The sequence below is a fragment of the Netta rufina genome, assembly GCF_964035555.1.
Source record: "Netta rufina genome assembly, chromosome: Z".
In the NCBI taxonomy this organism is placed as follows: Eukaryota; Metazoa; Chordata; class Aves; order Anseriformes; family Anatidae; genus Netta; species Netta rufina.
In genome coordinates this window covers 19,361,435-19,386,660 of record NC_140126.1, presented here as the reverse complement: position 1 = coordinate 19,386,660, position 25,226 = coordinate 19,361,435, and the positions used below count along the sequence as shown (strand labels likewise).

The 25,226-nt window shown below is 39.7% G+C and overlaps 1 protein-coding gene across 1 annotated transcript in view; it reads left to right on the top strand.

Annotated features, from left to right (window-relative positions):
* Nucleotides 1–14,126, top strand: part of LOC311221619 (interleukin-6 receptor subunit beta-like) — a gene marked incomplete at both ends in the record, with an annotated part of 32,557 nt that extends 18,431 nt beyond the window's left edge. Inside the window, 7 exons of the mRNA XM_084305708.1 lie at nt 2,029–2,187; nt 3,236–3,358; nt 4,053–4,205; nt 4,968–5,111; nt 7,549–7,645; nt 9,821–9,884; nt 13,641–14,126. Of these exons, the coding sequence (XP_084161834.1) occupies nt 2,029–2,187; nt 3,236–3,358; nt 4,053–4,205; nt 4,968–5,111; nt 7,549–7,645; nt 9,821–9,884; nt 13,641–14,126 (1,226 nt within the window). The remainder of the gene's footprint in view (nt 1–2,028; nt 2,188–3,235; nt 3,359–4,052; nt 4,206–4,967; nt 5,112–7,548; nt 7,646–9,820; nt 9,885–13,640) is intronic.
* Nucleotides 14,127–25,226: the final 11,100 nt, after the last annotated feature.

The following is a 25,226-nucleotide window of genomic DNA, read 5'->3' as shown; positions in this document are numbered from 1 at the left end:
TTATATGATTTTGATATAAATTAACTAACAGACCAAGCAATTTAACATTCCTGTTAACATCACCAAGCAATCTATTATTCCTTGTATTTAACATAACTTGAAGGTATACTAAGTAAGTTGGTGGTCAACACTAAATTAGGAGGAGCTGTTGACTCCATCAAGGGCAGAGAGGCCTTGCAGAGATATCTTGGCAAATTAAAGGCCTGGGCAATCATCAACCACATGAAGTCTAACGAGAGAAAGCGCTGCACCTGGGACAAGGCAAACCTTGCTATACATACAGACTGGGGGACTGGAGGCTGGAGAAAGGGATCTGGGGGTTCTGGTTGACAGCAAGTTGAACATCAGCCAGCAGTGTGCCCTGGCAGCCAAAAGGGCCTGACATACCCTAGGGTGCATCAGGCACAGCACTGCTAGCTGGTCGGGGGAAGAGATTGTCCTGCTCTGCTCTGCACTGGTGTGGCCTCACCTCAAACGCTGTGTGCAGCTTTGGGCACCACAATATAAGAAGTGACCAAAGAAGAGCAACCGGGATGGTGAAGGGTCTAGAGGGGAAGAGGTCCCTTGGTTTGTTCAGCCCTGAGCAGAGCAGGCTGAGGGGAGGCCTCATGGCGGCCTGCAGCTCCCTCACGAGGGGAGCGGAGGGGCAGGCGCTGAGCTCTGCTCTCTGGGGACAGCAACAGGACCCGAGGGAACGGCATGGAGCTGGGACAGGGGAGGGTCAGGCTGGGGGTTAGGGAAAGGGTCTGCACCCAGAGGGTGGTTGGGCACTGGGACAGGCTGCCCAGGGCAGTGGGCACAGCACCGAGCCTGATGGAGTTCAAGGAGCATTTGGACAATGCTCTCAGACACATGGTCTGATTTTGGGGTGGTCTTTTGCGGAGTCCCCTTGATCCTTGTGGGTCCTTGTGGTGATCCCTCGTGATCCTTGTGGGTCCCCCTTCCAACTCAGGGTATTCTATGATTCTATGACTCCTTATTTTTTATTTATTTATTTATTTTTTTAAACAAGCTACAGAATGCACTGGTGAACAAGGGTGCAAGCACCAGATATCTGCCAACAATTAGTTTTTTAGAATTTTCTAACACACATCCCTCATTACATTCTCCTTTGCCCTGCAAATGCATAACAATTCATTTTGGTCCTTACATTTGACAGCATCTCTTTCTTCTGATGTAATACATACTCTCACCTCAAGCCATCTTTCATCTGACAGCTACCTGTTTACTAAATTGCTGCCTGTTCTTCATGGCTCTCTCCTAGTATCTGTTCTAGATTTGGTTTTACTTACAGGCAGGTTCTCTATACCTATGATGAATTACTGGGAAGATACTTGCATGAACTCTGCTCCCAGGATAAATTTCTTCTCTGCATGCACAATTTTTTCTTGGCTAATAAAGATATTTTCTTTAATTCTGCTCATTGGTTTTCAGATAGGAGATAAAATGGAGAATTTTGTCTGTCTGCCATAATATTCACCTCTTACACTACATGACAAGTTGTTTCTTTTCCCCATTAGTTTCACTCAGAAGGTGTTCCCTGGTTTGATAATCTGTCTTAGAAAACTGAAGAACTTTTAAAGCATTTTGCATTTTTCTGGAAGAATATGAAATATGAAATTACATAGTTACAATCTATAATTTGCCCCTTCTCCTCTGCCAGGTATAAGCAGCCTCGCATTTGCTCTATATGTAGTTGTTAATAGCAGTCCTCAGGAGGCTGTTTAGCAACGTCAGGCTGCTTCTTCTTGAGCCATGGAACAACCATTTCCACACATGCAATTGTAAGAAACTAAAGGTCACGAACATCAATTAACACTGGTGTTCCCAGAGACCACTGCAAAGTATTAGCTGCTAAATTTTCTTTATTGACATAAAAGTGAAGACTATTATATGCCGGTCATCCTTACAATAGCTACTTAATGAAGAGTCTTGAAATGACTCAGAGCAAAAGACAGAAAGAGTGAAAGGGGGGAGGGACAGACTGCTTTCCTGTTCATTCAACTCTAATGGTACATTTGTTCACAGACTTGCCTGGCCAAATCAATGTTAAACCTCAGGGAACTGATGCAGTTGTCACCTGGACTCCAGAATACCGTCCAAAATGTTTTGTGGTTGACTGGGGTACTGGTAAAGAGGATATGCGCGTGAAAATAGTAACTACACCTGCTGGAAATTTCACACTAGGTAATGGCACCAACCACATCTCCTAATGGAGGCACCATTTCATTTACTGGTTATTTCTGGCTGGGGAGGGAAGAATTTTCATCCTGTTTTTAAGAACAAACTGAGGATCCAGGTAAGCATGCCTTGTGTCCTTGTCCAGCACTGAGGCAACATATATTTTTACAAAACAACAAAGTGGAGGAAATCCTGAAGAAATGTAGCTAAGCTGCTGTTGTTGGTAAGAGGTCTCTCCTTCCCCAAATTTCAGGCAGACCTGTACACTACCTGCTGGATAACACTGTGGTATGAGAACAAAAGAAGCTTCCCTAGCCCCTTGGTAAACTTAACTTCAAATATAAACTGCTCTGTTACAGACATTCCCCTATATTATTTTTCTTCCCCATAATTGTACTTGTCAGAGCACAAATTCTCAACTCCAGTACTCTGGTTACCAAATCGGGCATGAAGATCTACAGGCAGAGGTCAGTTTAAAGGACAGTCATCCAAAATCTTTATTAAAATAACATAGTTGACTAATGCAAAGACCATTCAGAACTGTCTTTTATGTACAGCAGAGAACATTTAACTACAATTTCATGTTAATAAATGTAATGTTTTCCTTGGTCCTCCTGCAACATTTGCACCATGTTACATATAGTTGTTTTGCCTGCTTTTAAATATGCTAGTTTGAGGGGGGGAGGGGGGGGGGGGAGGGGAATATCTGTCCTTGAACTAAGGATTCTACAGCCATTTTAGTTTCATACCTTTCAATCAGCAGCTTAAGCCTTCCAGAGCTGGATTATAGGTAAGTATGTCATCTTTTAAAAGCAAAACAGTGTTACATCTTGTTCTGCTTTTGAAATAGTTTTAATAAAGGGTTTAGAGGAAATGAGAAATGATGCATATACTTTGTGCTTGGTGTAATGCACTGTAAATTTATACTATGCTTTGAGGCTCAGAAAGTAAGAGTTGTATAGAAAAGCTACAAACTTGTTGTCCTTCTTCCCTCCTTTTTGTTTTTATTTATAACTTTTCAGTAAAACCTGATATATGTTTATTTGTTTTCCAGACAATTTGCAGCCACATAAGTTGTACAAAATAATGGTACATGCATCTGATGTGTGTCAGTGTGAAAATTTCACAAGACATGAAAAGACTTTTGGAGTGACGCACTTTTACCCAGTTGAAGGAGGTATTCCTCCCTTTTATATAACCTCATCCCTTGTATTTCTTTTTATTTTCTATCTGCAGAAAAAAGAAAAAAAAAAAAAAGTCCTACACAATGTTTCTTTTCCAGGTGACTTAACAGCATTCTCCAGTTAGCATTGCCATTGGTCCTAAGCGGCGATGCACTGGCAGTGAATGACCTGCATGCTGTTTTTTACTGACAGGTCCATAGAAATGATATTATTACACATGACATTACCAAAATAACTGAAAGAGGGTCCCTGAGTTACTGCTCCTTGTAGCTCAAGTTTAACAGTGGCAAAAGTCAGATTTTCCAATTCAAATTCAATGATGTCCTCTATTGCAACGTGAAATGAATACAACTGTGACTGCTGGAGTAAAAGTGTTTGTAATGAGTCAGGCATATTTTCTACCTACTTGGGTATTGCTTAATCACAGAATAACAGATTGGCTTGGGTTGGAAGGAAACTTAAAGATCATCTAGTTCCAACCCCCCTGCCATGGGCAGGGATGCCACAAGAGGTTAAGATGAGGTAGTTTTACTCTATGGGATTTGTCTTTTCTCCTCCAACCTTGATGTAATATTTATGACAATTAGAATCAGCCAAGCATCTCTCCAGGCAGCAGCTAGGTTTCAGTCTTGTATGTCTACTGCATAACTACTAATGCAGAACTTAAATTATTTTCTGAATTTTAAGTTCCTAGGGCAGGCCCCACTAATGTGACAATACTTAATATCACAAAGCATTCTGCACTTGTGAAGTGGACTGAAATAGCTGCTGAAGATTGTTTGGGTTTTCTCCAGGGATACAGAATCAGCTACACAGATTCATCAGGGAAAAAGTGGCTGGGTAAGTGTCCATTGCTCAGAACAAGGGAGTAAATCGGAGTCATGACAAAAAAAAGTTTCATACAGAGACATTACACTCATACAGTATTGCACTGTGATTCTGCCATGTTGAAGGTATTCTACTGCACTGGTCGGTTAAATAATTCTAACTAGAGGAAAACACACTGCACCATCTGGAAAGAAAGGCTGAGGCCTAAAAAGCAGATAAAGCAGAATACATGGCCATTTTTCTAAACTAAAGTAATAGCATCGATATTGATCAAGGTGAATAACTACTGATTACAGTAGTGAGAGTAAAGCAAAGGTCTAGTCTTGCAAATCTTGTTCAGTCATTGTTTACAGGCAGTTCAGATGCTTTTCTCTTTCCATGGTCAAAGACAGGACTTAACACACACATTATTCCCTTACTGCTATGAAAACCTGTCCTTATTTCAACTGTTACAGCCAGGAGTATTCATGAAAACCACTCTTCAGCAAATCAGGCCTATTGCCTATTATACACAGTCTACTGCACATATCACCTAGACATCCTGGTGTGTTAGAAAATCAAGCTTTTTATACCTGGAATTAAAATGCATGCAAGTATTTTGGAGAATAATAACCTCTTATAATAATCCAAAGAAAACCTGCATAGAGTGGCCTCCTCCTGATATGGATCAAGGCATAAAAATTTTGCCTTTTCCCCTGTCAGCTGCATTGTTACAGACTCAGCCAACAGAGATCACCTAACTGCCTCACACCCTAACTCCTACTGTGTTTTCAGCTGCTAGTGTCAACTCTTCTACCGCAAGTTACCGTCTGACTGGACTTAAGGAAAAGACCATCTACCGTGTGCAGATTTCGGGATTCACTAATGCTGGAGAAGGACTGCCAACTCTTTCACAACCTTTCAGTACTCTGAAATACGGTACTGTAGAAGCCCTATGCTACTGTGTTGCCCATCATCAATCTTGGCTTTATACACCATTACATAAATAACTATTTTCTTTGCCTTCTCTTTTCCTTGCTTTTCAAGGAGTAACAAAAGTGCTCATGCACAGGATTTTTTACCCAATCCTTGCTTTACTGATAGCAAATGCAAAATTGTTCCTCTCTTACAGTTATCTATATATTATGTAACTCTTATATTTCTTTACCTAACACACAAAGAAGACTTAGCTACAGTTTCTCATCTCTGAAACATTTTCTGCCCTTTTTTATGTTAACTATTCACAGAACTTTACTTACTGCTTACTCCCATCACAGACTTCACCAGTTTAAATAGTCTGTCTGTGACTAGTTAAGTTCAGTAGTCTTTGTTCTCGGCAAAATCCTGAGCAATTGCATAGAGCTGATTTCCAGTTAGCCCTCTAAGCCATTAACAATAAAAAAGTCCCTCTTTCAATTGTTCCTACTGTGGATGACACTTGATAAGATTTTTTTTTTTTTTTCTTTTTTTTCTAATAACCAAAGTACTTCTTTACTTTTACCAGGCCTGGTAACAACAGGCCTGTCACTCTCACATCAGTCCCTGGTAAAATTATGAAGATTATTCTGGGAGTTATTGAAACACACCTGGGGGACAATGCAGTCATAGGTCACAGCCAACATGGGTTCACAAGGGGTAGGTCCTGCTTAACAAATTTAATTTCTTTTCATGATAAGATCAGCCATCTAGTTATCAAGGGAAACCAGATGATGTGATCTTTTTAGATTTCAGTAAAGCTTTCGATACAGTTTCTCATAGGATCCTACTGGACAAGATGGCCAGCATACAGCTAGATAGAGGCAGTGAACAATTGGCTCAGAGGGTTGTGGTAAATGGGGTTACATGAGGCTGTCAGCTAGTCACCAGTGGGGTCCCCCAAGGCTATCTTTTAGGACTTGTTCTTTTCAGTGTTCTCATAAATGATTTGGATTGTAGGACTAAAAGGTGTTTTGAGTAACTTTGGTGTTAGCTAAAACATAGACTCTCAAATATTTTTAACACATTAACAATTAGACAATATAACACTGACGTAGACCCTTTTTAATTTTTACCACAGCTTCACTCAAGTGAAGCTTTGTACAAGAAAAGCCCAAAACAATAACAAAAGCACAGGCTGAAATAATACCTGTCACAGGAAGAGTACTTTGAGGTATTCACAGATTCTTATGGTTTCTTACCATTACAGCAATTTTGTATTTATATCCCCTTCATTTAATACAAACAACTGAAGAGTCAAAAGTGCAATGAAGAAAGAAACAGGGAATAAATTAAAAACCTGCTTTGAAATCAGCTTTTTTTTCTCCACATGAATCCCTTCTCCTGACAACACAATAAATCAAAGTGTCTCCCTTGGAGCGTATCTGCAGTATTTCTGTTCCATCCATGCTATTCAACATGTATTAAGATAAGACTTTCAGAGTTAATTTAATGCAATATTTTTAAAATTCAAGTAATTACAATGAATTTAAAGATTACACTCACTATTGCCACTTCTCCCCAGTATTTCACAGGTTACTTAATCTCAGGTTTCTTGGTCATAAAAGTCTTTTTCATCAACAAAGCAATTTGCAACTTTTCAAATACCTTTTTAAGCAAACTTAAGTAGCTGTTCAATTTTAAAAGAGAACTTTTTTGCTGGAGAGTATATGGGAAAAGAAATAGCAAGCAGTCATTTTGAAAATATGGTTTATCAGCAACACAACCATGCACTGGCCACACTTTCCTGATGTTATTTTGAAACTTTTGTCTTGGGGTGACTGGTGGAGAGATCTATAACATGAGCAGATCTGTTAACATGAGCAATAGTGGATGCAGGTACACAATGAAGCCTGAAAAATGGCTGACTGAGGATAAAATTATTTTAATATTCCAAATGGGTAAAGCATGTCATCTACTAAATAAATATATGTTACTATTTGCATGACCAGGTGGAGTTTGACCACAAAAAAAAAAATATATATATATATATATATAATAAAAATAATAAAAAAATCCTGAAACGTTAAATGTAAATTTCAATTAAATCATTTCCTACCAAGTCAGACCTGCAGCAGAGGCCTGACCTGTTAAACAAGCCAGAGTTCACTTACATGGGAAGTAGGTATGCTTCTTTTACTATACAGTGTTTATTTTTGAATTGTGTATTTAAGAGTTTGGCATGTATCAAGATCTCTTAAAAATAAAAAAAACTTGGAAGCCTCGGTACAAGAAATCCCATATTTTGTTTAAACTAAATTTCAGTTACAGGAATACCAGAACATGGGTTAAATTTCACATATGTTTGGCCTATTTCTCTAGTGGAGGCAATAAAGCGTCTTCATACTTGATAACATAAGTTTGATTCCATCTTTCCTTTCTTTCTTTTCTTTCCCATCAGATAAAGGAGAATTTGAAGGTTTTATGATTGGCATTTTCTTCAGCATGGTGTTTGTTTTAGTTTTTGCACATGTGATTTGTTCTCTGGTGTTTAAAAGGTAAGAAGTGAATATTGAATAATGCTATTAGCAGTACCTCACTTTTACTTAACTCTAAGTTTCATAACACTGGCCTTTCTTTGTCAGTGCAAGCCACTCAATTCAAAAGCCCCAGACAAAAAGGCTACTCTACTCATTTACACAATGAGAGTATTTACAAACCAGTAACAAGCTGATTAAAATACTTTGTCAAAAACCTATAATCTTTACTTTTGATAGAGTTACCTGACTACTTCCTGTCTCAAACATTTTTGAAAAGAGCACGGATCATTTCTCCCAGTAGAAAATAGGCTATGTATAAGGAAATAAAAAGAGTACATTTAATTCTTTTACTCTTTCATTCCTAAATGATGATCGTGCATTTTCTATTGAAATACAAAGGTGAATTCCACCAGCATACTGAAACCGATGTTGCCATCTGAGCATTTTCCTGCAAGCCCATTCAGATGTTAACTGTACAAATTATACATATAACCCATAATGGGAAGGAGAAATGAATGGATGAGTAGGAAGAGGAGAGAGCAATAAGGGCACCTACAAGATATAGACAATGGAAGATGTCCTCTTACCTCAAATTAGTATGAGGTGCTGGTGCAATATTAGATGTATGCACTAACACTGAAAGAAAAATGTCTTACATAGTAATTGGTTTTAATGCCCATTTACTCATAAGCTTATTTGCATACAACCATTCATATCACTATTATGATATCCTAGAATACCACCTGCCTTTTTTCTCCCTTTAAAAAGCACCAGCCTCAGACGCTGAATTCGAAGCTGTTAAGAAGAGACTAACCAGCTACACAAAAACCCATCTTCATAGGATCAGAGAAGAAATCAGATAACTCTGATCAGATAAATCTACTGCATCAGACTTCACAGCAAGCTTCACCTCAACAAAGACGTAGTACCTGACCTCTAATAAAGTCTAGATTTGACTCTAAGACTAGACAACACTGAAGTCAGCACAGAGGCAGGGTGATGGCCTAGATAACCTTGTGCAGTTTCTCACAGATGTGTTGATTTTTTTTTTTTATTATTTTTTGTATGGATATGAGTCATTGCCCAAAGGTCCTTTGGTGCAGTTCTGACAGCAGCTGCTGGCAGGGAGAAGCTCAGCTAGAAAATGCTGAGTAATGCTCTAGAGCACCCCAGGGTGGCAGGAGTGATGGGCACACTACCATTGTGGTCTGTCCTCTCCGAAAGGGACAGGGAGGACAAAGCCCCTCACCTCAGCCTGATCAGTGCTGAGGGAGCCAGCTGGGCCTTGCCCCAGCCCTTGCCATGGCTGCCCAGCATCATTGCTTTCCAGACATTCACAAGCAGCCCTTCAGCTTCATGCCTCTGGTGTGGAAGATGAAAGGCAGCTTCTTCTCACCCAAGCTCTCAGCAGCAGCACAGAGGGAACAGCCCCAGGGCCTCCTCTGCATGTACCCCAGTGGTGGTGACAGCCATAGGAGGCTGAAGAGCCTAGCGGCATGCTGCAAGTTTTGCTCTTTCTGAGCCCCTGGGTTCAAGGAAGGAGCTGGAAAGTCCAACCCTCTGACCAGAGGGCTGCGGACAAGCAGCCAGATGAAATCAGTATGAATGTCTCCACTCTGAACCCTGCTATGCTTTACAACCCCCAACCCGGGAGGATGAAGCTCTGAAACAAACGAGGATTTTGATTTTACAGCAGGTTGTTGAGGATTATCCCTTCATCTACAGCTGTGGCAGAAATAGTTTGGTAGAGTTATGTTTATGCTTGTATCAGATGAAATGGTGAGACTGTAATCTGTCCCAGAAAGTGCTCAACTCAGACCGTGAAGGAAGAGCAGGAGCCACATTGCTGTCCCCATCCCAGCATGCAGGTCCCAGGGACAGCCTACTCCAAAACAGCATGAAAGCTAGAAATCTGTATTTTTGTTTTTGTTTTTGCTTTGTTGTGTTGTTTTTGTTTGTTTGTTTGTTTGTTTGTTTGTTGGGTGGTGTTTACTAATTCAGCAGTTCAATGCAGACTAACAAGCTTGGCCTTCGTTTCTTAATTGGCAGTGTGGTTAATAATCATTGCAGAACATCTTTTTTTGATGGTCATGAAAATACCAATAAAATGTAGGTAGGAATGGCAGTTAATTTAAATGTATAGGAAATGTAAATCAATTAACCTGACAGTAAACTTAAAGTATTTATTTACAGGTTGAAAATATCATGCTGGCCCAGTGTACCGAATCCAAGAAACAGCAGTGCAATACAAGACATGGCAAGTACTATTCCGATGATGTGAAAAAATGCACAAGGGAGATCTTTCTGACTTATTAATCACCAACACTAGTGTTTTGTTTTGTTTTGTTTTGTTTTGTTTTGTTTTGTTTTGTTTTGTTTTGTTTTGTTTTCACACTACAGCCTAATAAATGTCTAATTGCAACAATTGGGAAACAAGGGTAACATTAGAAATACAGGACACTGGGGAGTTGTTCAGAGACTTTTAGTAGAGCATATTTAAAGGCATGGTTGTTAAAAGAATAAGAAGAAGTTGAATTGGGGGAGTGGTAATGTAAAGGGAATTGTTCAGTTCTCATATTCAGTCACTTTTCAACAACTGGAACTGATAATTGAACACATCACTCAAAGTAGAGAATAAGTAATATATTGTGGCCTAATGTATAAGGTATTTTCTGGAATCCAGTCTTCACCCTTCTGTCTTTACGTGCTTCTGGAGCAATCCAGGGCTTTGGCTTGTCAGCTGGTAGCTGTCTGAGGAGGCATCTGTTAGTCAAGAGGCACCATAGTTCAGTAGCATGTTCAAACCTTACCCTACCCAATGATTTCCCATGTGTTTCAGTAAAGCTACCTGGACTAACAAAGAGCCTGGAAGTTAGCTAGAAACCATGTTAATCATTTTTGCCTATTAGTGAACTTCCTTCCACTTTCCTCCGTTTGCCTCCTTCTTTTGAATAAGAAGTGCTTCTGCTCCAGTTTTAGGACATCTCAGTTTATCTTCCAAGTCTCAGGCTGCCAACCATTGTGTCTTTAGAACAGGAACCTGTGCTGCTTTCCTTTTAATATATTTTTGACTTTCCTGGCAGACCTGAACATAGTTTCACACTTCTAGATCTAGTTTCTCAAGAAAACAATGTGAGCTTTAGCAAAGCAGATGTCTATTTAGGACAAAAGCGTAGCAGAGAAAAGCTAGCCTCCATAAATGACCAAGTGAAATACACATTTCTCTGTGGATCCTGATAAGTAGAGGTAGAAATGCATCAATTCCTTGTTCTCAAGCATTAAACTGATAACAGGAAACATATGCCATTGTCAAGCTGAGCTGAAGTCAGGATCTGGAGAGTTCAACGTTACTTATTCAGATAGGAAAAGGCAAGAGCACAATTTCAGATCAGACCAGAAGCTGGAAGGTATCTACAGCCAGACACAGTCCAAATATAGGACACCAGAATGAAACCATTAGCTAGGAAATTTAAGAAGGTGCTGAGAGGCAGCTGGTAATCAAAAGGTTAGTTGCAGATCAGCATTGCTTTTTTCCTTTGTATAACAAACAAACAAAAAATCTGAAATCTGTCCTTTCTTGTTTTTCACATTTAATTACATAGGAACAGTGTTTTCTAGTAGGAGCTGCAAACACTCTTGTACACATTAGTGAGACTGCAGGCACGGTGAGGGCATAGTGCTGTGTTGTAACGGATAAAGAGAAGTAGATGAAAGGGGCCTCATTTGTAATTTGAGGACATGAGCCCAAGGCAGCAGGAGTCAAGAAGATTCCTGTAAGCATGCAAAGGTTGGCACAGAATATGCTTTGGTATTGTAACTACTCAGGATATCAGAGGTGGGAACAGAACCTTGTCCTGCTTTGTCAGCCCATGCTGGTCCTTGGAGATGGAAAGTCTATCACTGATGCTTTTTCTTTTTACCCATGATTATAAAAGACAAAAGCTCACACAGAGCTTACTTTAGATTTGTTAGGTAGAGCATTAGGGATGCTGTTCATAATGAACATGATAGTGAAGGTACATATCACACAGGTCTTTATTCAAAACAAGACAAATTCTGACTATGCAGAGGGGGTCTGCTCATCCCATTACAAGTGCCATTTAGAAAAAAATACTGATATTTTATGCAGGATTGCTGAGACTTCAAAGAACAGTGCACTCGTTTTCCAGGTCAGAACAGAAATTATAGGAAGAAAGTAAATAAAAAATACATCCCTATTTATATCTTGCAAAAGAACTGTAAGATTTTAAACAAGTTTGGGGCAACTGAGGAGTTAAAAGCAGAGGCTAGTATGTATGTCAGAGAACATACCATCCTGGTGATCATTTTTAAAATATTACAGCAAGGGTGGGGAAGCCCAGAAAAACAATCGAAGTGGAAAACAAAGATGCTTGGCATTACAAATGGTTCTCCATTTAACGATCCAGAATTTGTAAAAGCTTGTAACCCAGAGTATACTTAGATCCCAGCAAGGCATTAAGATGAGTAAGATCCCAGAATGGCATTAAGATGAGTAATAAACTGTATGCTGAGGTTTACATCAAAAGTTGTTTTGGCTGCTGTTCAAGCTGCTGCCTTTTTGTAGTAGCACATTGGTAAAACTTTCTGAAAGCTGTGTCTCAGAACAGCACATCCTGAAACCTACATTTTATCAGCGCTGCATTTTCTCCCTAGCATACAGAAAAGCAAGAAAAACTTTGCATAAATATTAATAATAGAATCACAGAATGTCTTGGGTTGGAAGGGATCCCAGAGATCATCTAGCTCCACCTCCCCTGCCATAGACAGGGACACAACCCACTAGGTTGCTCAGGGTCTCCTCTAGCCTTGTCTTAAACACCTCCAGGGATGGGGCATCCACAACCATTCTGGGCAACCTGTTTCAGTGCCTCACCACTCTCTGAGTAAAAAATTTCTTCCTAACCTCTACTCTAAATCTCTCTTCTTTAAGTTTAAAACCATTCCCCCTTGTCTTGTCTTTATCTACCCAAGTAAAGAGTCCTTCTCCATCCTTTATATAATAGCCCTTGAAGTATTGGAAGGCTGCAATGAGGTCATCCCAGAGCCTTCTCTTCTGCAGGCTGAACAGCCCCAGCTCTCTCAGCCTTTTTTCATAGGAGAGGTGCTCCAGTCTTCTGACCAACTTCATGTCCCTCTTCTGGACTTGCTCTAACAGCCCCACGTCCTTCTTGTACTGGGGGCCCCAGCCCTGGATGCAGCACTCCAGGTGGGGCCTCACAAGGGCAGAGCAGAGGGGGACAATCCCCTACCTCCACCTGCTGGCCACTCCTCTGTTGGTGCAGCCCAGGATGCAGTTGGCTTCTGGGCTACAAGCTCACACTCTCGACTCATGCCAAGCTTTTCATTCACCAGAACCCCCAAGTCCTTCTCTGCAGGGCTGCTCTCAATGAGCTCTTCTCCTAGTCTGTATTCACATCAGGGGTTACCCTGGTCCAGGTGCAGCACCCTGTGTTTAGACTTGTTGAACCTCATTAGGTTCATGTGAGCTCACTTCTCAAGCCTGTCCAGGTCCCTTTGGATGGCATCCCTTCCTTATGGTGTGTCAACTGCACCACTCAGCTTGGTGTCATCTGCAAACTTGCTGAGGGTGCATTCTATCCCACTGTCCATGTTGTTGATGAAGATATTAAACAGTACTGGTCCAAGGACAGACCCCTGAGGTACCCCTGAGGTATACCACTTGCCACCAGTCTCCATTTGGACATAGATCCATTGATCACCACGCTCTGGGTGTGACCTTCAGGTCAATTCCTTGTCCACCCATTGAATATATATCTCTCCAATTTAGAGACCAGGTTTAGGGAAATAAATATTCTCACTCATGTTTATAAAACCAATATAGAATAGTTAAAATGTATGAGTTAGCCATATTATATCGGCAAGACCAGGCTATCTCTTAGCTTTATTCTTCTGATATTTATTTCAGTGAATAGCCTATTGCACTTTGCTAAGGTATTATATTGAAATTATACTTTCTCCTTCTGTCTTGCAGACAAATTGGAAACCCATTTCAAAGTCACTGCTTCAGGCCATGACAGACAATGATACTACCAGCCTTTATGTCATAGAGCATGAGGCAAAAGTTCCCTTGAAGTTAGAGCACTTTACGGATGGTGTAGAAGTCAGGAAATGTGACACCTGTCAGTCAAAAGAACCTACCAATAACATAGACATAAATATAAGACACAAAGAAATCCCTGAAAAAACGGTAACAAGTGAAAAAGAAGGAATCATTTCCATTACGGTACCACTCTTGAGTGACTACACCAGCATGGAGTTCAGCCAGAAAGCCCTGATGAGTCTAACAGTGAAGCTGCCTGCAAGAGTTGCTCATCCTAACCTGGAAATGGAACTAAGGAGTAAGCCAGCACGAACTGAGCATCAGGTTTTGTTTGCTCCCCAGGACTACCTCAAACAAAGTCAGGTAGTATTTTTGCCATCTGTACCAACTTTGATGGGACAAGTCAACTTGAACTGACTTGTCAATTTGCATACTTTTCCTTATCAAAAATTCAGTTTCCAAGACCTCTGATCGTTGAATGGAGGCATTAGGACAGTGAGCTTGTGACAATGGTTATGTTCTACTTAATGAGCTCCTCGGTGAAATAGATGGACTATATAATTAGATTAGCTGTTTCACCATGGTCATTCTGGGCAACTCCTGCTGTCTTAACACAGGCAAAATTTTCAGGGAACTGTACGAAAAACCTTCTAGTAAGGTGCATTTCCTTGCTAATTCCTTAGTCCGAGCGCACTGAAGAAGCCATTTCAAGTCTTGTGGCCTAAAAACAGTGTTGTTCCAGTCTTCAGAAGAGTTCACTAATTAGTGTGACCAGTACAAGGTCTGATTTTAAAGGCTGCTTAGCTCTTTAGTAAAAATTCTACCAAAAGTGCCTACCATGACAAAGAGGCTCTCCAGCTGGCCAAAGCTGGCTGAACAAAATTGTGAGAAGCATTGAATTTAGGAATGAGAAGCAATGCTTTTCCACCTATTTAAAGCACTTGATCTTAGATGAATAGTGCTGTGTAAGTGAAGATGATAACAAGCTTAATCATTATTACTGGAGTTCTACTTGCATTAAATTAAGGATATTTCTTCCTATAAAGACAGAAATACATTCATGTTCTCTTGTGAGATATAGCTGCAGATAAAATTTCACCTTGTATGCAGTAAAGAAATCTGTAGAACAGACTTTGAGAGCTGTATAGGTAGTCATCCACGACAGTTTGCATAGAGAAGGTGTCATTGAAATATAGGGACTATAAGGGTCTCCTCTTTCTGATCTATATCTGACTGCATCACGTATCTGTGCAACAGAATGGGTCTGAACTGGTTTTCCAACTTTTCCAGTTCATGGTTCTCACCCATAAAATCTGTAGGCATTAATGGTTTGCAGTTATTGTAGAAGACCCAGTTTATTGCTGTCTACTCTAGTTTATGAAACTTTATTGAGATTTACTGAAAAAAAAAAAAAAAAAAAAAAAAAAAGAGAGATTATTTTATGGAGAAAACAGTTGATCAGCTCTACACTAAGCATTGGATGTTCCCGAGACATGTATCTTTTAAAATTCTCTCATTATAAAAGTGAAGGATGGTTCTCATTCACTCAAATGTTTCAAGACATATTAGGCATTATGAATTCTAGATTAATCATGTTTGCAAAAAGATCAGAGAAATTACAAATCCCCCACTTGACTAGTTCAATGAGGCCCACGGGATTTTTTTTTAATTCACAGTTTTTACCAACCTGTACTTGACTGTGAGTTTTGCATCACTCATTCTTAGCACATAAAATGCATTGTTATGTCATAAAGCAATGTACCTGTTACCATCCACCCTTATTACTTCTGCTTATTCAAAGAATGGATAACAGCAACACTCCCCAGACCATCACAAAAGTTTAAATAATCATCTTTTAAATGTCTTTCATCATTTTTTTTAATGTTGATCAGATGTCTTTGCCTCATTTGAATTTAGGAGAATTCATTTGATCCTGCTTTTAGCAAGGTAGTTGGTACTTGTGATTTCTAGTAGAGGGGCTGAAATGAATAACTATTATGGACAATAAATTCCCCCAGTCATGCACAATTATGATCATGTAGCCACCTGAATGCAGTCTGAATTGCCTATTTCCCAAACCTAAGAAATTCCATGTCCCTTACCAATAATGTTTCTTTCATTTCTGGTCAGAACTACTTATTTTCCTGGTGCAGTTAATACCATCAATAATTCACTCGCCCCTGTAAATGTTGAATTCATTCCTTCTTACTTTGTACCTACTAAAACAGCACATATTATTATATAATGTAGAAAGTATAAGGTAAGCAAAGAGAATCAAACTAATGACTTGTGAACACTTCAGTGTATAAAGTGGCATTTATATATGAAACTCAAAAGACAGTCTGGGCTTTTGACCCACTGAGTATTGCCTTAATGATATTAACCATTGACTGACATCTTGCTAAAGAAAATCCATTTATCAGAGTAGGAGAATTTCATTAGAAGTACACATGGATCTATTTGCTTGTAATATAAGTGAAGGGTGTATTTCACTCTCAGTTATAAAGCTCACGGTATATGTAATTCTTTATTGATCTCAGAGCAATACCACATCCAATACTTATATTATGGATGCAAATCATACATTTGGAAGAATGGAAGATACATGAAAAATCCTGGTATGGGGATTAGTTATAAACAAATAACTTCATCATGAAATATCCTTCGAGAACAAAGAATTAATCTTGTATGTGGAGAGAAACTGAAGACTATACTTGCTGTTCTCATCCAGTCAAAAGGAACATAGACTTGGAGACACAGAGTGCTGAGGTCCTAAAACTAGAGGCAGCTAGTTTAAAAATGTGTGTGTGTGTGTGTATTGACTGCAGAAGGCTGCCTCTACTAGTAGTTGTGCAAGATATTTCATTTTATTGGGTGTACTACTGTCAAGTGTTTTCAGTCATGTTTTTAGCTTCGGTATCGTCAACTGCATTAAGAGGGAAATTAAAACTAGAGAGGATCATAAATCCCAAGGCATTTGAATATTTCCTTTTTTTAGGCAGTATATAGTAATAACTCCAGATGACCGCTGTTAGCATTAGTGACAATTTAGACTTTATGAAAGTTTAGACACTTGACTGTAGGCCTGGAGATACGTTAAGCGTAGTGATTCATGGCATAGGGTAATACACTGCAGGGTTACAGTGTTTTAGCATTTCATATTCACAGAGAAATGAATGTAATATTCAGTCTCTAATATAGCCTGTGTACTGAGCAGTAGAGGAGGGTTAAAAAAAAATCCAGCATCATAGTATAGGACAATAAAAAAGAATGAGGTAAAATAGTTGAGCGCTGAAGGTATGTGATCTCACTATATTCATATAACAAATATAACATATAATATCTGACTGTGTGTCACCATTTGAATAGGCAGGATATGCACCAAGCCTAGATAAGGTCTATGGCTAAATAAACACCTTAATTGCCAGCAGAATAGTGCATGATGCCAGAGAAAGAACAAGGCAAAGGTGCTGCAAAACCTGTTCCATGGCAGAATAGCTTCCATACCTACATTCCTGAAAATAAAAAGTGTATCTAGTAAGACGCAGTCAAAAATTAGGTAGGTAACCCAGAAAAAGAGATTTGTGAATGCACATTGCTGAGCCAGCTGTGATACCAAAAAAGTACGGTCATGGTAGTGATTAAAGTAGCACCAGCAAAGAGCAAAGTTAGTAAATACATGCTTTTTGTTTGTTTGATTGTTTGTTTTTCTGGTAACAAGATTAGATCTTTTTTTTTTTTTTTTCTGGCATACTCTTATATAGTATGGACAAAGCAATGTATTTTTCCACACTTTTTTATGCTTAAGGTGAGACTACAGTACAGTAATTAGACAGCACTTAAAATTATTACAGTGCTTCAGATAGATGTATAGCTACTTGGCTTGAAACAGTAGGTTACAGAGCCTTTTTCCTTCTGTATTAACTATCAAATAGAATAATAAGAACACAAGAATATCTATAAATTCCCTGAAAACCTAAGCTCTTATGAGTACTTTGACAACCTTAAAAGCCACCTTATAGCACAATGGCATCTGCACTTGAACATAGTCCTTCTGAAAGCAGAGAGTACAGGAGAAGCCTAACAATCCAAGTCAACCCCAGATTGTAACAAAATTGTTACAAAAACTGTAAAATAATGAACCATTTAATTAAAGCCCTTTACTTACAAAATAACTTGTCTCAGAGTTTCCTGATTTGTGTTGCAGGCTCTTGATCTGCTTTTTTTTTCCCTCTCTCTCCATTTTTGTTTTCTTGAAGAGCCGTGTTTCTGCTGCCTGGATTATGTTAACTGTGTTTTAGTTAAGGTGTTGATCAGTGCTGTATGAAAGCAGGTTATAAAACTCTGGACTGTTTGCATCCGTCACTTTGGAACACAGCTTACAGAAGATTGCTACAAAGACAAATTACTCAGTGCTTATTGGGAGAATAGTTTCATCCTTGTATGTACTTTATTTCTACAACAGAAGCATCAGTTTGACTGATAGAACAGAAAACAACATGCTGTGCTAGAAACTGTAATTCATATCACCTTTCATATTTCACATTTCGTATCACCTCACAGAAGGAAACGAACCAAAGAAGTAATCTGGATTTGTTGAAGTGGCAGAGATGGGCATGACAAAGAAAAATGTTGACTACCACAGCAGTAGACAGCACAAGCCAGGGAACTTGTAATGACACAGGTTTGGGTCTTTACTGAAGATACCAGAGTCTAGTTAGGCTAGAGGACATTAGACCCACTATTTTACCTGAAGAATTGCAGGCTGCAGCTTGTTTTTGATAGATGGTTAGAATGGAAATGGATAGCAAAACACTAAAGCTCTTGTAAGTATTACATGACCTTTCCCAAACACTAACTGCTACTGTTGAACTTCACTCACAGTGAACATTTTAGAACTTGAAAAGCTTTGAGGAGAAATCTAAGATTATGAATAACAGAGAAGGCACCAAAAATGGGGGATCTGCCACACTTTAGAAATCTCCTGTTTTTCTAGACACATGTTGACTACCAACAATTATACTTTTATAGGCAACTGCCAAAGGAAGCAAACCACCAATAGCTCAACCAGCTGTCTTGTGAGCTACAGCTGTGCTAGAAACAGTGCCTGGAAACACTCCATGCCTCTCAAACCTGAGTCTGTTTTTGGAAGAGTGTGGGGCCAAGTTAGCCAATATTCTCCTAAAATATTTCCAGTTGTCCATCTGAAAGCTAGCAGAAGAAAGATTGTTTCCACCAGACAATTTGCATGCAGTCACCCTTCTGGGAGGATAAGAGGATTAAGAAATAAAGACACATGAAGTTCTGTGCTGTCTTTGGGGTGACACCAGTTCTATTAATTGGAAGATGATGAGCTGAAAGCATCCAGATTTAGTCTAAGAACAGACTCAGTCATCTCAAATAAACAGTGTAACAAATAGGCCTCAACTGGAAAGAGACATATGAGAACTGGTTTGGTTTGGTTTGTAACAGTCACTAGCATACTGTACGTAGAAATTTGTAGAATTCGAGATGATAGTTACTGTGATAGCTCAAAAGGGGGTGTTGTAGCATTGGATTTTATACTGCAGTGAAGCATAGCATAACTTCTTGAAGATGCTCTTCCTACTCTATTATACTTCTGTTTTTTGAACTTACAGTACAGACTGGTTTCAACATTTCTGTTTCACCACTGTAATTCCCTCAACAATACTTAAGGAGCATGAATCTTTCTTGGACATTTCTCTCTCAGGACTTAGAACCAGCATATGTTTGCAGCAACAAATGGTAACATTGTCAAAATAAGGTATTGCTACAGCCAAACCCTGACTGCAATTTGCAAAGCCTTGATATGCACAGAATCATATTAAAAGATTAAGGTTCCTGTTTATTAATTCAAAGTATTATGATGGAAAGGGCGTATTCTCAACAGTAGCCCAGTTATCTGAAAGGAATTCCAGAAAGCTCGCAGTGGTCCATTGTGTTCAAAGTTCAAATCACAGTAGTAAAGCCAAGATTTTGTGAAAAAATCAAATCAGCTTCCTGCCCAGGCAGCCCTGTAATGGTAGGGTCTAATTGCAAACTACTTGTATTCCTCTGTCTCACATCGCAGCTAATCTACTTCCATGAATGCAGTCCTCGTCAACCAGTAAGTATAGCCATTAATCCTCCATGATTTACACATCTGATCTTTTACTCTTATTTCAAACTCGTCTCAGTTCACAGTTCCTAATACACAAATCACACTTTGTCCTATTTCCTAGGAAAAAAAAAAAAAAAAAAAAAAGGAGAGAAATTAACCTCCTCATAATACAAAAAGGAATGAGGAGGCTGAATCATACACAGTTCTCCAAAGGGAAGAAACAACAACAAGTGAAAATAAAGCAAACAAAAATCTCCTCCTCCACACAAGCATTAATAAGTCTTCCAATCCGCTAAGCAAAAAGCATCAGCAACAACTTAGGTGGTATATATAATAATAATGTTGCTATAGCCAGAGATGACTGATCACAGAGGGATCCAGGAAGGCCGGACACTCCTCAAGAAGGAAGTCTGAAATGCGCAGGATCAGGCTGTCCCTGTGTGCCATAAGATGGGCTGGCGGGGAAGAAGAGGCTGAACAGGGAACATTTGCTGAGTGTCTGGGAGAAAAAGAGAGTTTATATCTGGTGGAAGAAGGGACAGGCAACTTGGGGAGAGTACAAGGAAGTTGCCAGCATATGCAAAGAGAAAATCAGAAGGCCAAAGTCCAGCACCATCTCAACCTGGCAACTATGGTTAAGGATAACAAAAAATGTTTTTATAAATATATTAATGACAAGAGGAGGGCCAAGGAGAACCTCCATCCTGTACTGGATGCAGGGTCGAAAACAACTACTGAGGTAAGGAAAAGGCTGAGGTTCTTCAATGCCTTCTTTACATCTGCCTGTACTAGCCAGACCACTTATCCTCAGGATACTGAGCCTCCCAAACTGGAAGTCTGGGACAAGGAGTAGAAGAAACCACCCACAGTTCAGGTGGAAACAGAGACCTGCTGCTCCATCTGGACTGTCACAAGGCCATGGGGCCAGATGGGATCCACCTGTGGGTGCTGAGGGAGTTGGCAGATGTGATTGGGCTATAGTGGGCAGCACTGGGCTAAATAGGGCTGAGCTAGGATTAACTAGGCTAAATGGGGCTGTGCTGGGCTACACTGGGCCAAACTGACCTGCAGTGGACTAAACTGGGCTCTGCTGGGCTAAAATGGGCAGCACTGAGCTAAATGGGGCTGCACTGGGCTCAACTAGGCTAAATGGGGCTAAACTAGGCTATTGGGGCTGCATTGGGCTGCACTGGGCACCACTGGGCTAAATGGGGCTGTACTGGGCTCAACTGGTTCTGTTATCCTGGGCTGCAGCGGGCTGTACTAGGCTAAATTGGGCTTAATTGGCTCTGATATAATGGGCTGTACTGGGCTAACCTAGACTAATTCGGGCTGTGTTGGGCTGCACGGGGCCAAACTGGGCTGCACTGTTCTCAATTGACACCTAATGACAGGACAAGGGACAACAGGTGCAAGCTGGAACACAGGAGCTTCTGCTTAAATATCACAGAATCACAGAATTTTCTAGGTTGGAAGAGACCTCAAGGTCATCGAGTCCAACCTCTGACCTAACGCTAACAGTCCCCACTAAACCATATCCCTAAGCTCTACATCTAAACGTCTTTGAAAGACCTCCAGGGATGGTGACTCCACCACTTCCCTGGGCAGCCTGTTCCTTTTTTTCCACAAGGGTAACAGAGCACTGGAACAGGCTGCCCATGGGGGCTGTGGAGTCTCCTTCTCTGGAGACTTTCAAAGCCCATGTGGCCACATTCCTGTGTGAAGTGATCTAGGTGTTCCTGCTCCGGCAGGGGGATTAGACTAGATAATCTTCAAGGTCCCTTCCAATCCCTCACATTTTGTGATTCTGTGATTGCTGGGATGCTCTCCTTCATCCATCAGCAATTACAGTCATCTGGAGAGGTCCTGGATGACTGGAGACTTGCTAGAGTGATGCTCATCTATAAGAAGGGTCATAAGGATGAGCTGGGGAACTGCAGGCCTGTCGGCCTGACCTCGGTGCCAGGGAAGGTGATGGAACAGGTCATCCTGAAAACATTCATGCAATGTATGCAGGATCACTGGGGGATCAGGCCCAGCCACCATGGGTTCATGAAAGGCAAGTCCTGCCTGACCAACCTCACCTGTTTATATGACCAGGTGAGCCACCTGGTGTATGAGGGAAAGGCTGTTACGGAGTCTGCCTAGACTTCAGCAAGGCCTTCGACACGTCTCCCACAGTCTTCTCCTGGAAAAGCTGGCAGCCCATGGCTTGGACAGGTACACTCTGCTGGGTTAAAAGCTGGGCCCAGAGAGTACTGAACAGAGTGAAATCCAGCTGGTGACTGGTCACCAGTGGTGTTCCCCAGAGGTTGGTGTTGGGGCCCGTCCTCTTTAATATCTTTAGTGATCACTTGGGTGAAGAAAATGAGTGCACTCTCATTAAGTTTGCGATGACACAAAGCTGGGGGAAGTGTTGATCTGCAGGAGGGTAGGAAGGCCCTGCAGAGGGACCTGGACAGGTTGCACCAATGGGCAGAGGCCAGTGGGATGAGGTTCAACATGGCTAAGTACCAGGTTCTGCACTTTGGCCACAATAACCCCATGCAGCGCCACAGACTTGGGGCGAATGGCTGGAAAACTGTGCAGAGGAAAAGGATCTGGGAATGTTGGTCAATTCTCACCTGAACATGAGCTGGCAGTGTGCCCAGGTCAATGGCAAAGAAGGCCAACGGCATCCTGGCTTGTATCAGAAATAATGTAGCCAGCAGGAAAAGGGAGGTGATTTTTCAACCCTAATAATTTTCCAATCCTAATGAATCTCTGATTCTATAATTTCACACCTCAAGCATACCTGTTAGAAGGTCAGAAATAACAGTGGAATCAGCATGTCGCAACATTTATGTCCCGCTTTGCACTATTCTAAACTTGTGGGAGGCAGGGTAGAGGAATGCTGTTTGGCTGCTTTTATACGGCTCTTGAGAACTATGATATAGAAAGCTGCTATGGCCTCAGAAATAATTCTTGCCTTTATGGTCTTTCTAGAACTTTATTCAGCTGTCTTATAAAAAGCATAAAGGCATAAATTCTTACCTTACTGGCCAAGGATGACACAGATGCCAGGAAATAAGATCACTTGAAAAGGGATATATTACAATTGCAATTATGAGCTACTGTTGGAGTAGAGCTACACATCTGATAGAACAGAAAGTTCTTAAGTAAAAGCACGATTTCTATGTTTTATTATCAACCGTTGAAATACCACATTCCTTGCAACTATAAATTACCAAGTAAGAATGATCAAAGGGAATGTGATTTATTAGAATGAATTAACATGCAATATGTGGTTCTTTCCGTCTAGGTGTGAAAGCACATTAAATGCCTATTTCTAGTACATTCAGTGCAATGCAATGACCCAGTTCTACCACTTTGTTTTTCCACCAAAGATTCTAAACTGTGCTTTCAACTAATAAATTCAGCATTGCTACACTTTGGTTGAACAAAGCAATTATTGTAAGTCCTGTTATAAAATTAGAAGAGTGAAAAAAATATTTCATTGACTTAGTGCGTATTCCAAATTATCTGAGAAATAGCACTATAAAGCAGCCTCCTGCTCTCCCAGGCTGACAAGATAAATGTATAGCTGTTGTCTTTCCATTCTCCTTGGAGATTAAGCAACAGAGCAAACATACCAAGGTTCTAAGGATCTTTACCTGATCAGGGGATCTCCTTGCTGATACAAATAAAGTTTGGCCAAATCAAATAATGCTTTACAATTATCATAATAAATATCCAATCAACATCTTTTGTGAATGTTGGTTGGTGCCTCTCCTCTGCATTCCAACAAATTCTTTAATAACAAATCTACCCCAGATATCTTCTGACAAGAATGCAAACCAAAATAAAAAAAAAATAAAAACAAAAATAAAAATAAAAAGCCTATTTTGCCCTGTTTGATATATACCATCTCATAACATCTCTCTATTCTATGTTTCATTCAAAAACACAGATCAGTTTGCTTCTGGCCTTCAGGCTCACATATAACATAGATTAATATGACTTGCAGCATGGTATATATTCCTAGATACCTAGTCCAGACTAAACTAGGCAGGATAACTGGGTTGCAAGGAAGTTGAACACTTGTGATGAAAACAACAAACTAGTGGAAAGACAAGATTTGTACAGCTTAAAAGTCTTATTAAATGAGTCTTAGTAAAATAATAAAGAGTATCCTTTTAAAATTGAACAAAGCAGAGAAGCAATTATAGAAAATGCTAGCATAATGAAATTATTATAATCATTACAATAGTGATTATACACTCAGTGTTCACATTGCACGTGAACCAATGCATTTCCTTTGAACTTCTAAATCCAGTAATCTGGATCAACCTTTTAAAATATGACTTTAATTAAAGCTTTTCTTTAGGCTCTATCTTTAAAAAGAAATTAAAGATTTTTTCTAGAGAGAAAAACTGAAGAGAAAGAGAAAGTCTTCCCAATGTCTGAAAGTAAAACAGGACATTTAATGAAAGACTAGTACTGACATTTATGTCCTCCTTGTTTCTTAAAACAAGTAGGCAAAACAAGCCATGTATGCACATAAGTTTTGTTTTAAAAGACACCCTTTCTTAGTTAATTTTCAGCCACCTCCTCTAAAAATATATTTTTATTTATATTTTCTGCTTCAGTAAGTAAATTATTTAAGGAAATTAAGAAGTATACAAAAAGACAATATATAATTTTGAAGGATTGCTAAAATACCTCAATAATCTTTCTCAGATCTGTTTTTCCCTGCTTTCACATTCAGAGGAGAAACATGAAGTGCAGTTGTCCAGATCACAGATGTGTTGACTAAATCATCTGATCAGTAGGAGTTGAACCAGCCACAAGATTCGTTATAAACATGACAGTTCCCAAAATCACAAGATCCCTATTGACCAAGTAAATGTTTAATGTGTTGAGAAGCACATCACAAACCTTAGCACCTTAAATATTGTTATGTTTATTTAAATTCTTACAAATTATACAAATTGAGAGAGAAGTTTAAGTGCTTAAAAGTGAATTTTAATATGAAAATATCCATGACAGTAACTTGATATGTGGTGATGTTAAAAAGAAAAGATTCTGCATGAACCCCTGATACTACTTAAATAAAAGAGATTTTGACATACCCTTATACAGACATATTTATTAACTTACTGTTCAAAAATGACAAACTCTGCCTGCTGGAACTATGGTAGTTTTCTCTGGAGAAGAAAATGCCCTGAACACTCAGGGTGTGGTGGTGAGGGGGTGCAGGAGGTGTTCAAAAAGCCTTTTCTGTAACTGAAGAATGATGACACATTCAAGTACTTAACCCCTCACCACCATTCTTGTAACATCCTTGCCAACTTCAGTCCAACAAAGAATTCAACTCTCTTGGGGAAGAGGTGTTTTTTTTTTTTTTTTTTTTTTAA